Source organism: Bubalus kerabau, chromosome X (assembly GCF_029407905.1).
Source record: "Bubalus kerabau isolate K-KA32 ecotype Philippines breed swamp buffalo chromosome X, PCC_UOA_SB_1v2, whole genome shotgun sequence".
NCBI classification, from domain to species: Eukaryota; Metazoa; Chordata; class Mammalia; order Artiodactyla; family Bovidae; genus Bubalus; species Bubalus kerabau.
The window spans coordinates 61,712,299-61,724,549 of NC_073647.1; the positions used below are offsets into that span (position 1 = coordinate 61,712,299).

At 44.3% G+C, this 12,251-nt stretch overlaps 1 protein-coding gene across 3 annotated transcripts in view; it reads right to left on the reverse strand.

Moving 5' to 3' along the window:
* Nucleotides 1–270: 270 nt before the first annotated feature.
* GPRASP3 (G protein-coupled receptor associated sorting protein family member 3) overlaps nucleotides 271–12,251 on the reverse strand; it is a 109,307-nt gene continuing 97,326 nt past the window's right edge. For 2 of the 3 annotated variants that reach the window (XM_055565079.1, XM_055565080.1), the window contains exons 2-4: nucleotides 3,450–3,545; nucleotides 3,038–3,116; nucleotides 271–2,719 (exon numbers count right to left, since the gene is read on the reverse strand). In XM_055565079.1, the coding sequence (XP_055421054.1) occupies nucleotides 863–2,569 (1,707 nt within the window). In that variant the 5' untranslated portion in view covers nucleotides 2,570–2,719; nucleotides 3,038–3,116; nucleotides 3,450–3,545 and the 3' untranslated portion in view covers nucleotides 271–862. Of the gene's footprint in view, nucleotides 2,720–3,037; nucleotides 3,117–3,449; nucleotides 3,546–3,731; nucleotides 4,003–12,251 lie in introns of those variants that run through there. The other variant, XM_055565081.1, reaches the window with a different exon arrangement.

Consider the following 12,251-nt stretch of genomic DNA (forward strand, 5'->3'; position numbering starts at 1 on the left):
TGGAGGTGATCCAGAATAATGAGTTATAATCATAAAAAAATACCAGTACGTAGCTCAGAGAACCATTGTTGAAAAGAGGAAACCTGTAATATGTAGTGCTAACACAGTTACTGACATTAACAGTAGGTACTCTGGAAATTGTTTCCTCTCTACACCTACCTCCTTTCTCATCTGTATGACTTGACATAAATGAAATAGCCAAAATATGAGTTATAAATGTAGTTATCAAAATAAAAATGAATATTGCATTTTATCTGAGAATCAGGGCCATTTGTATGTTGTAGAATGAGTTATCTGATTCAGGTAAAATAGGGGAAAAATAGTAATTCCTTTTACATTAAACAGCCTGTAGCAAGCAACACTGCCATTGTATATTGAGAATGCACATTTGGCAATGAGCATGTGGGGTATATATATATATATGTTTGTGTATATACATACATATGAATATATGTGTATCATAGGTATCTTTTTGTGTATATACCTTGTTTATGCAACTACATTATAAATTCAAGGATATATCTTTTTTAATCATTTGAAGCTGCAAATGGATTTAAGCAGATACTAATGAACAAGTTTAGCTTACTTACGATGCAGCAGTTTATTATCTTAAGTAAAATGTTAAAAAGCTCTCCATCTACATAAGATAATAATCGACAGATGTTTTCAACTCATAATGAAACACTGACACCCCAAAATGGTCTAGCTCAGGCTAGACTGTCACAGGTAATATTGTGTTAAAGATGTAATTCATAACATGCACACTGTAATGACCAAAACATTATGCATGGCTCTTTGGGAACAGACAGCCTATTCAAGTGTGTAGATTGTTAAAAGCATTCTCTTTTATTTCTAGCTCATTTTACATTGTTTCAATGATCACTTTAACTTCACGGAAAATGGCCATGAGTGTAGTATAACTGGAGTGATCAACGACTACAATTGAGCCCTTTCTGATATGCTCTTTTATGTTAATAAATATGGCCACAGCACTAACGAGATTGGCTTTTGCCTCTTTCTGGTTAAAGATGAGTTTTAACGCTGCTAATGATTCTGTATTGGTCATATCTCTGGCTGCAGTTGGATTTTCAGACATATTCAAAAGTACTTTCAAAACAAGATTTCTAGTTTTACGATTTCCAAGGGACAGCAAATGGAAAAGCTCTGAAAAGTAACTGGCAACAATGTGATGATGGTTAGAATCAGTAGTCAGTTGTCCTAGTATCTTTAATCCAGACTGCTGTCCAGGTGAATTCAAGGGAAAAGATATGGTTTCTTTACACATATGCTTAACATGTAATTCAACCTTGCGTTGTCTTTCATCCCCAGAGGGGGGATTCAGAGTAATGACAGCCTTTTTTCTCATTTCAGAGGAAGGAAAACTGAGCAAGCTTTCAATAAGTGTCACTACACCCACCTCATTAATGAACTCTTGAGCAAATGGATGAACATTAATGATCCCCATTGCAATTTGAGCTATTTTATGAATGAGAGGATCAGTAGTTGACTTAAGTAAGGTAATAAGTCTTTCAAACTCCTCAGAATCCATGTAGCATTCCATTTTGCAAGGGCAAGAAAATGGCTTAATCCCATTCACCTCCCTGATCCTGATTTGGCGCCTAATTTCCTCTATGGTCTGGATGCAAGGGTCAGAACCAAATGGGAACTCAGAGACAGGCTGTGAGCTAGAGGGAGTGCTTCTAGAAGGGCGTGCTGCTGCTGTTGCCACAGGCGAAGAACGGGTATTTTCCTCAGCAGAAGCCAGGACAACATATGAAGGAGGCTTTTTCTCAAATGTGACTTGGGATCTAAAGCCTAACACTGCTGGAGTTACAGCAGGAGCTTTGGGCCATATAGTTACCTCAGACCAGTCCTTGGGCCTATCTTTTTCATTAATTTCATCCACAGGCTGAGGCTTAATTATTCTGCTCACAGGTCTAGGGTTAGGGTCAAAACTAGTTTCATCTCCATCCCAAAACCAGCTCCCAATAACGTTCTCCTCCTCCTCCTCCTCAGCTCCTGGCCTAGCCTTACAGCTGGTCCCAGCCACAGGCTCCAACTTCTCAGCACAGGATGGGGGACCAGTATCAGCTTTACCTTCATCCTTAGCACTGAAATGTTTACCAATCTCTTCTCCATTCCAGAACCAGGAACCAACATTGGCCTCTTCTCCAGCCCCAAAGCAGGTATCAGTACGAGTCTTATCTTTACACGTAAACCTGGACTCAGCAGTAGCCTGAGCCGCAGAACAAAATCGAGCTGCTCTAGTGGCCTCATCTTCAGCTTTGGGGCGGACATCTGGCAGATGTTCTTTCATCTCAGTAACAATCTTGTTCTTAGATGCTGCCTTCACCACTGCCACTGCATCTGCCCGGGGCCCTGCCTTGCTTATTGCTTTGGCCTGGGTTTTGGCTGCACCAGTAGCCTCCCTCTTTCCTTCAGCTGATCTGACTGTATCAGTGGCCTCCCTTTTTCCTTCAGCTTCTACAACAGCCCTTTTTTCAGTTTTTGCCTTCTTTTTATTCTCATTCTTTCTATTCCTATTCCTTCTATTCTTAGCTCCAGCCATAGCTGAAGCCTAGTTATATAGATAGCACTACACAGTCTTGGCCTTGGTTCTCAATATGTCTTGGGTCAGTGTCCTAATATTCTTTTACTAGGTTGAAGGTGATGATCTTCTGTCACTCCAAAGCCACCACAGCTAGCACTGGAGATAGACCTGAGGTGGAAGAAGAAAACAAGCTTTCAGTCTCTTCCAACTGCATTTTTCTATGCAGAAAGTCACACAGGACGTAAGAATATAGATGGATTGTATGGTAATAGTAGAATAGTAGAAAATGTTTTACCTCATTTTATCCCTACCATAGTCCCACTAACACCCAGCAATGCCCTGTCCAGACACTTCTCTTTCCTCTGCATCAAATAGGAACAGAGATGATGAGAAAGTTTGGTGAAAGTGAGCAAGACTAAGGGGTATAGCCCCTTTGGAATATACCACTATACTCCACAGGTCTATCCTGGTATGCCTCACACCAACCTGCACTGATATGGTGGACTTTTCTCCTCTTCTCTTGTTTCTGGTGTTGACAAGCCCTATAGCCAACTCACAGGTGGACCTACGAACAAAAACACAGAAGGGATTGGAACTTTAAGCATTTGGTAGATATGCACTCTGGCTTCTAAACCCAGTACCTGCCTTTCCAAATCTAGAGCTTTGTTTCTGGCCTCCTTGATCTTCTTCCATGTTATCCTTCTCTACTTCCTGGGTATCTATCAATTACCCTATAGGCACAACTGTGTCTTATCATATCCCCATTTCCTATACATAAATGTGAGGGCAAAGGTGTGTGGGAAGTTGGAATACAATGGCTTCAAGATATGATCTAGTCTTACTTGTCAATAGCCAATTCCCACTCTCAATCAATGAGGGTACTCATGCTCCCACTCACCTTGGATTCGAATGAATAGCTTTCGTCTTCTTTCCTAATCAAATTCAAAGAGAACAGCTACCTGCAGATTTCTACAGGATTCTGAAAAGAACAAACCTATGAAAGACAAAAAAATAAGAAAGAAAACAGAAGAGACTGAGATGACCCAACACCGATCACAAGTGTTACAACACACACTTCTGTATATTCAAGGCCATGAAAAATGTCTCCCATCTCTCTGCTCTTCCCAAGTGATATCCCATCCACTCCCCTGCTACAGACCTGCAGCTTGTCTAATCATACCTCCAAACTCTAAAGTCAGTCATTTTCCTAGCAGAGGCATCACATCCTCCCTTGAATAAAAATATGAGATGCAAGAGTCAGTAGTGGAACGTAGGCAACTGTATTTAGAAGGCAGGCAGTGAAGATAATGGGGGCTATCATTTCAATATCATTTTGCATGCCGCAGCCTTTTCCCCTTCCCCACACATACATAGTTCCGACCTCATTCACCACCTATGCCAGCCAGGCCACATAGCAGGTGGTTTCAGGAGATGCTATCTTTACCACTACAAAACAGTCCACCAGCTGAAGAGTCACACCCTGCATAAAAGGGAGGGACATTCAGTAAAACACCAAAATAGTATGCTGACAATGGTAGAAAAGTATCAGGTTAATGAACAGATTCCCAGAATTCCTAAAATGTCCTTTTGAAGAATCAAGGAATAACTAAATAAACATCTCTCACCTTCTAGAAATTTATACCCACTCCCAGTAACTCCCAGGGGCTTCCCTGGTGGCTCAGAGGTTAAAGCGTCTGCCTGCAATGTGGGAGACCTGGGTTCGATCCCTGGGTGGGGAAGATCCCCTGGAGAAGGAAGTGGCAACCCACTCCAGTATTCTTGCCTGGAGAATCCCATGGACGGAGGAGCCTGGTGGGCTACAGTCCACGGGGTCGCAAAGAGTCGGACACGACTGAGCGACTTCACTTTCCTTTCCCAGTAACTCCAAAATTCTGTGGGACTGTTTCTGCACCAAAATGAGAGTGGCTGTGAAAGGAAAATGGGTTTGGGTTTCCAGAACCAGAAACTGAATGGGCAGACTGACTTCATGCGTTCTAAACCGACCCTGCAGAAAATTTTCCTCTCTATTCTGAAGAGCCATTCCCACACTTCAACATATTCAAGTGCGCTAGGATGTTCAGAAAACAGGTTCCAAACGAGAAACGTGGATTAATACATCATTTATTTATATGGATCCTTCCTGTGAAAGCCTACGGACTCCTCACTGTGTCATCTGCTTGCATTTGACACATGCAAGAGCTAAATACGGAAGGCAACTAAACAGCTGTATTAAGAAGCAACAGATTTGTCATTTTGGTGTCTGTCTTCATAACCTACGCGCTCAGTTTCCCTTCCATTGAAGTCGCCAGATCAACTGCGCAGACAGAAGACTGACATCAAAGAGGTGCCTGTGGGAAGGGACCACACCCGGCAAGAGGGGCACGACAGGCCCCTTGGCAGAACCATGGCCCGGGCTGCTCCCGTCCCTGCTCCGGCGGCCTCCCAGAGCCCCCACACTGGCTCCCTCCGCCATTTCGGCCGTAGCAGCTTCCCGCACAGCCCTCTCCCCGCACAGGCACCGTCGAGGGCGGGGTACAGCCACCCGGAAAGCCCGCCAGGGACTATCCGCGCCATATGCCTCCCCAGCATCCGAGGGAGCCCCTGCAGCCAAGACCCGGCCCCGGCCCGCGCCGGTCGCCGCCTTCTCAGCGCCAGTCCCCCGGCGCTAAGGACCTCTCTAAGGGTCCAGCTCCGACAATCTCGCCTCCCCGTCCTCAGGCTGCCAAGGGCAGGCTGTGAGCCGGTCGTCGCCCCGCGAAACCCCCACTTGCCTTCGCAGGCTTAAGGTTCCGGTGGTCGGCCTCCCCACTCCGGTCGCAGCTCCTCTCTCAATTCCCACGGCTCGCCGTGTGGGCGGAATAGCAAAGAGGGCTCCCTCTCCCCGCGCCAAACCCCGCAGGGGCTGCACAAGTTGCTGTACCGACTGCTCGCAGAGAGAATATTAGGAAGGGGGGCGGAGAGATACGCCACAAATGGGCTCGACGCCCCCTCGCTGGCCCACCGTAGTTCCGACCCAGAGTGGGCGGGGCCGGGAGGAATGCCAGCCTGAGGGGCGGAGCCACGCCATCCCGCCTCGCCAGCCTTCCGCCACCCTGTGCCGACCTCCTTGCGGTGACCACCCCTACGCTTCTGGCCCTGCAGCGGGCTCGCGGGCCGGGGCTGGGAGGGTCGCGAGGGGTCGCACTGCAGGGAGCAGCGGATGGATACAGGCCGCCCCGCAGTGTGTGTGTGTGTGTGTGTGTGTGTGTGTGTGTGTGTGTGTGTCTGTGTCTGTGTGTGTGTGTATCTGTGTGTGTGTGTGTGTGTGTATGAACCCACAGACTTTTCGGTGTCCGCCCCCTCCCTTCCCCCATCACGCCGGCCATCCTTCTTGGGCGCGGGTGGCTGGGGGGGCTGCTTTTACCTTCAGGGGCCGTGGGCTGGAGGAAACTGGGAAGGGGACGCCCGTGGAGGCCGAGCCCCTGCCCCTCTTCTAAGGGAAGGCAGCCCCTGATAGACCTCTGGCTGAGGAGACAAACCACTTGTCTGCGCCAGTGTCGTCATTCTTTCTGCCACACTGCTGTTCTCTCAGTCGCTGTGGTGGCACACTTTACCATTTCACTGTCCGCACGGTTGCCCAGGAAAGAGGACCTTTCCCTGACAGGACCCGCACCTGCTCAGACAATCCCGTTTCTCACCCCACAGCGAGGGGTCAGGCACCATGTAGGGGCAGTCCTAGCTCCTCTTCCTGGCTCCTGTCAGGTCTTCTCTTGCAGGGGATTCCAAGGGCTCCTCATCTTTGGCAGAGTGGGAATACGCCAAGGATTAGAACCAATTGGGATCTCACACACTTGCCATACACACCAGTCTAGTTTTATCTACTATGGCTATTAACATATTAATCATAGAGAATCCAGAAAAATAGTACTGATGAGCCTATTTAAGAGAAGAAATGGAGATGCAGACATAGAGAATGGACTTGTGGATGCAGTGGGGGAAGGAGAGGCTAGGGCAAATCGAGAACGTAGCATTGACATATATACATTATATCATGTGTAAAATAAATAGCTAGCAGGAAGCTACTGTATAACAAACACAGGGAGCCCAGCCTGGTGCTCTGTGATGACCTAGAGGGGTGGAAGGTGTGAATTTGGGGGAGCCTCAAGAGGGAAGGGATGGATATATATATATATATATATATATATATATAATATATAATTATAACTGATTGGTGATGATATAGTGCAGAGACAACCACAATATTGTAAAGAAATTATCCTTCAATTAAAATACCAAGTTAATGATGTTAATTTTAAATTGCCTGTTTGATAATCCCCAATCTGCATTATATCTGAGCCTGGTTCTGATGCTTTGTATCCTTAAACAACGCTTTTTCTTGCCTTTTAGTACATCTTATAATTTTGTGTTGAAAGTTGGATGATGGTAATAAGAACTGAGGTAAACAGACTTTTAGTAGCAGTTGGGCTGTGCATAATGTTTGCTGTAACTGTAGGTGCCAGTCTTCAAATTGCTCTAGCCTCTATTTTTGTCTCTCCTCTTAACTTTCAGTCCAGTTCAGTTCAGTCGCTCAGTCGTGTCCGATTCTTTGCGACCCCATGAATTGCAGCACGCCAGGCCTCCCTGTCCATCACCAACTCCCGGAGTTCACTCAAACTCATGCCCATTGAGTCGGTGATGCCATCCAGCCATCTCATCCTCTGTCGTCCCCTTCTCCTCCTGACCCCAATCCCTCCCAGCATCAGGGTCTTTTCCAAAGAGTCAACTCTTCGCATGAGGTGGCCAAAGTATTGGAGTTTCAGCTTTAGCATCAGTCCTTCCAAAGAACACCCAGGACTTATCTCCTTTAGAATGGACTGGCTGGATCTCCTTGCAGTCCAGGGGACTCTCGAGAGTCTTCTCCAACACCACAGTTCAAAAGCATCAATTCTTCGGCACTCAGCTTTCTTTATAGTCCAACTTTCACGTCCATATATGACCACTGGAAAAACCATAGCCTTGACTAGACAGACCTTTGTTGGCAAAGTAATATCTCTGCTTTTGAATATGCTCTCTAGTTTGGTCATAACTTTCCTTCCAAGGAGTAAGCGTCTTTTAATTTCATGGCTGCAATCACCATCTGCAGTGATTTTGGAGCCCAAAAAAATAAAGTCTGACACTGTTTCCACTGTTTCCCCATCTATTTGCCATGAAGTGATGGGACCGGATGCCATGATCTTCGTTTTCTGAATGTTGAGCTTTAAGCCAACTTTTTAACTCTCCTCTTTCACTTTCATCAAGAGGCTTTTTAGTTCCTCTTCACTTTCTGCAATAAGGGTGGTGTCATCTGCATATCTGAGGTTATTGATATTTTTCCCAGCAATCTTGATTCCAGCTTGTGCTTTCTCCAGCCCAGCATTTCTCATGATGTACTCTGCATATAAGTTAAATAAGCAGGGTGACAATATACAGCCTTGACGTACTCTTTTTCCTATTTGGAACCAGTCTGTTGTTCCATGTCCAGTTCTAACTGTTGCTTCCTGACCTGCATATAGGTTTCTCAAGAGGCAGGTCAAGTGGTCTGTTATTCCTATCTCTTTCAGAATTTTCCACAGTTTATTGTGAACCACACAGTTAAAGGCTTTGGCATAATCAGTAAAGCAGAAATAGATGTTTTTCTGGAACTCTCTTCCTTTTTCCATGATCCAGCGGATGTTGCAATTTGGGCTTCCCTAATTATATCTTGCAGAGAGAGTCTGCATTTGCAACTCTTTCAGCTGCACTTCACTGTTACTGTACTGGAGGCCTGTTAGCATGTGGAGGAGAGGAAGTGTTCTATAATCTTACAGTTAAATTCCAGTCTTTTGTGGGCCTGTGCCTCTTGATTCTGTCCTTCACAAGTGTTTGTTTAGCATCTTTCTTCTCCTTACAGGAGAATGGAAGGTTAGAGTGGGCTGGATATAAGGAATGCCTTTCCCTTAGCTGGGATAATGTTCTGGGAAAGTCTTTTCCACTGGAGGGTAGCCTTTTGTTATGGAGAAGATTGGGGAGTGTTTTTCTTGAGTGTACACTTCCCCTCCCACTGCCAGAGCCCTAAGATCTTTCTGCTGTCTTCACTATGAATTCCTGGAGGTAAAGTCCACTGCAGGTCCCTTAGGGGTTTCTCATTCTCATACTATTCTACCCTCAGTCTCCAGCAGTTTGTCAAAATTCCCACTTAAGTGTTCTTACCTGTTTACGTCTCTAGCAGTTTCTACTCAATGTAGAGAGATAGGCTGTGACTCTCCAATTTGTCTTTTCTCCAGAATTTGGTGTGGTCATCTGCCTTGTGACCTCAGTTCTATGATGGTTCTAAGTCACTGATTCTCAGTTTGTTCAGCTTTTTTCTTGTTGTAAGTACAGGGCTTCCAAGCTCTTTGCATGCCAGAACTGAAAGTGTAGCCTAGGGATTTTAACCGGGTAACTAAAGATCAGTGAACACAGCTTTCATTCTCTTCTTTTCAGCTGAACTTCAGATCTGGGAATAAAGTTGCTCTTGAAAACCTAGCTGCTCCATGAATATTTGCTCTTTTCTCTCCCAAGTATAGAAAATTTACATGACTCTCTGAACTTGAAATCTTAGCCCCCAGATTCTTAATGTGGAGTGCAGATTAGAATTCAGACTTCCTGAATTAAAGATCTGGTGAGGTCCGAACAACTGGGACTTAACCTCTGGAGAAAAGTCATCTCTGTTACCACCACCACCATAAAGAGGTGGTGCACTACACTACTAGGTGCTTTCGTAAATTAGAGTTACCAGTTTCTAAGCCCTGTAGTGAGTGATAGTCACTCAGTTGTGTCCAACTCTTTGCAACCCCATGGACTGTAGCCTGCCAGGCTCCTCTGTCCATGGAATTCTCCAGGCAAGAATATTGGAGTGGGTTGCTGTTTCCTTCTCCAGGGCATCTTCCCGACTCAGGGATCAAACACAGGTCTCCTGCATTACAGGCAGATTCTTTACCATCTGAGCCACCAGGGAAGCCTACTATTAAAGAGACATTTCTAAGTATAAAGACAGGTCATCTTAAAAAGTATCAGCAGATACATCCTTGACTTTATCTTATAATCTGTAGACAATATGTTAGAATATGTAATGAATCCATACACCTTTTCCAAAGGAATACTGGAGACAGAAGTAACAATAAAGTTATATATGACAACCATCAATCAGATGAAATAATTTAGATGAAGCCGGTTTCTCTCGAAGAGAGGGGGACTGGGCAAGTGGTCATGAAGGAACTAGAATGTGCTTTTAACTTTGTATGAAAAATAATGTTCAAGTATTCTTCACAGAGCTAGAACAAATAATTTCACAATTTGTATGGAAATACAAAAAACCTCGAATAGCCAAAGCGATCTTGAGAAAGAAGAATGGAACTGGAGGAATCAACCTACCTGACTTCAGGCTCTACTACAAAGCCACAGTTATCAAGACAGTATGGTACTGGCACAAAGACAGAAATATAGATCAATGGAACAAAATAGAAAGCCCAGAGATTAATCCACGCACATATGGACACCTTATCTTTGACAAAGGAGGCAAGAATATACAATGGATTAAAGACAATCTCTTTAACAAGTGGTGCTGGGAAATCTGGCCAACCACTTGTAAAAGAATGAAACTAGAACACTTTCTAACACCATACACAAAAATAAACTCAAAATGGATTAAAGATCTAAACGTAAGACCAGAAACTATAAAACTCCTAGAGGAGAACATAGGCAAAACACTCTCTGACATACATCACAGCAGGATCCTCTATGACCCACCTCCCAGAATATTGGAAATAAAAGCAAAAATAAACAAATGGGACCTAATTAAAATTAAAAGCTTCTGCACATCAAAGGAAACTATCAGCAAGGTGAAAAGACAGCCTTCAGAATGGGAGAAGATAATAGCAAATGAAGCAACTGACAAACAACTAATCTCGAGAATATACAAGCAACTCCTACAGCTCAACTCCAGAAAAATAAATGACCCAATCAAAAAATGGGCCAAAGAACTAAATAGACATTTCTCCAAAGAAGACATACAGATGGCTAACAAACACATGAAAAGATGCTCAACATCACTCATTATCAGAGAAATGCAAATCAAAACCACTATGAGGTACCATTTCACACCAGTCAGAATGGCTGCGATCCAAAAGTCTACAAGTAATAAATGCTGGAGAGGGTGTGGAGAAAAGGGAACCCTCTTCCACTGTTGGTGGGAATGCAAATTAGTACAGCCACTATGGAGAACAGTGTGGAGATTCCTTAAAAAACTGGTAATAGAACTGCCTTATGATCCAGCAATCCCACTGCTGGGCATACACACTGAGGAAACCAGAAGGGAAAGAGACACGTGTACCCCAATGTTCATTGCAGCACTGTTTATAATAGCCAGGACATGGAAGCAACCTAGATGTCCATCAGCAGATGAATGGATAAGAAAGCTGTGGTACATATACACAATGGAGTATTACTCAGCCATTAAAAAGAATACATTTGAATCCGTTCTAATGAGGTGGATGAAACTGGAGCCTATTATACAGAGTGAAGTAAGCCAGAAAGAAAAACACCAATACAGTATACTAACACATATATATGGAATTTAGAAAGATGGTAACAATAACCCTGTGTACGAGACAGCAAAAGAGACACTGATGTATAGAACAGTCTTATGGACTCTGTGGGAGAGGGAGAGGGTGGGAAGATTTGGGAGAAAGGCATTGAAACACGTAAAACATCATGTATGAAACGAGTTGCCAGTCCAGGTTCGATGCACGATACTGGATGCTTGGGGCTGGTGCACTGGGATGACCCAGAGGGATGGTATGGGGAGGGAGGAGGGAGGAGGGTTCAGGATGGGGAACACATGTATACCTGTGGCAGATTCATTTCGATATTTGGCAAAACTAATTCAATTATGTAAAGTTTAAAAATAAAATAAAATTAAAAAAAAAATAATAATGTTCAGTTCCATGCTGGTGAACATAGTTCTGTTTTTGCCACATAAATCCTCTACTTCAAATTACTGTCTGAATGCTTTACTAAAACTCTGCTCCTGGCCTTTATTTTGGAAACTGTTACTTTTGTTGCCACCTGCTGATCACTGTCCTCTGAAGCTTCTACTGCTTTCCCACTGTCCCCTGACACCTTGGCTGCCCTTGTGTTGTCCCCTGAAACTGTGACTGCCTTCCTGCTGTCCCCAGAAGTTGTGATATCCTTCCCATGGTCCTTGTAGCTCTGGTTGCTCTGTGGCCAGAGAAAGCTGCCAGTGCCGTGAATCATGCCACTTTCCCTGTACTTCTGTTACTGATGCAGTAGGGATATCAAAGCAAACACCGTGCTTTCCTTTGAGAAAGACCATTCACTTCACTTTGTAATCGATATCCTCACCCAGTTACTCTTTAAGTTCTTTCCAAGTATAACTAATGTTTGACATTTCAAACATTACAAAAAGCCCTGTAAGCACTTTCTCAAAGGAGGCTGCATAGTAGAGTAGGGACTCTTTCCTGCGGGCTCTACTCTGGGACATGGCCAGACTTCAGAGCTATAACAGTCCAAAGCATAAGTAGAGACTTTACCACTATTTGTGTCACTTTGAAAAAGGTACTTAATGTTTCTATAACTCAGTTATCCTTCCAAGGGGATTGGTAATTACTTTACAGGATTCTTGTGTATATACTAACTGAGGAGC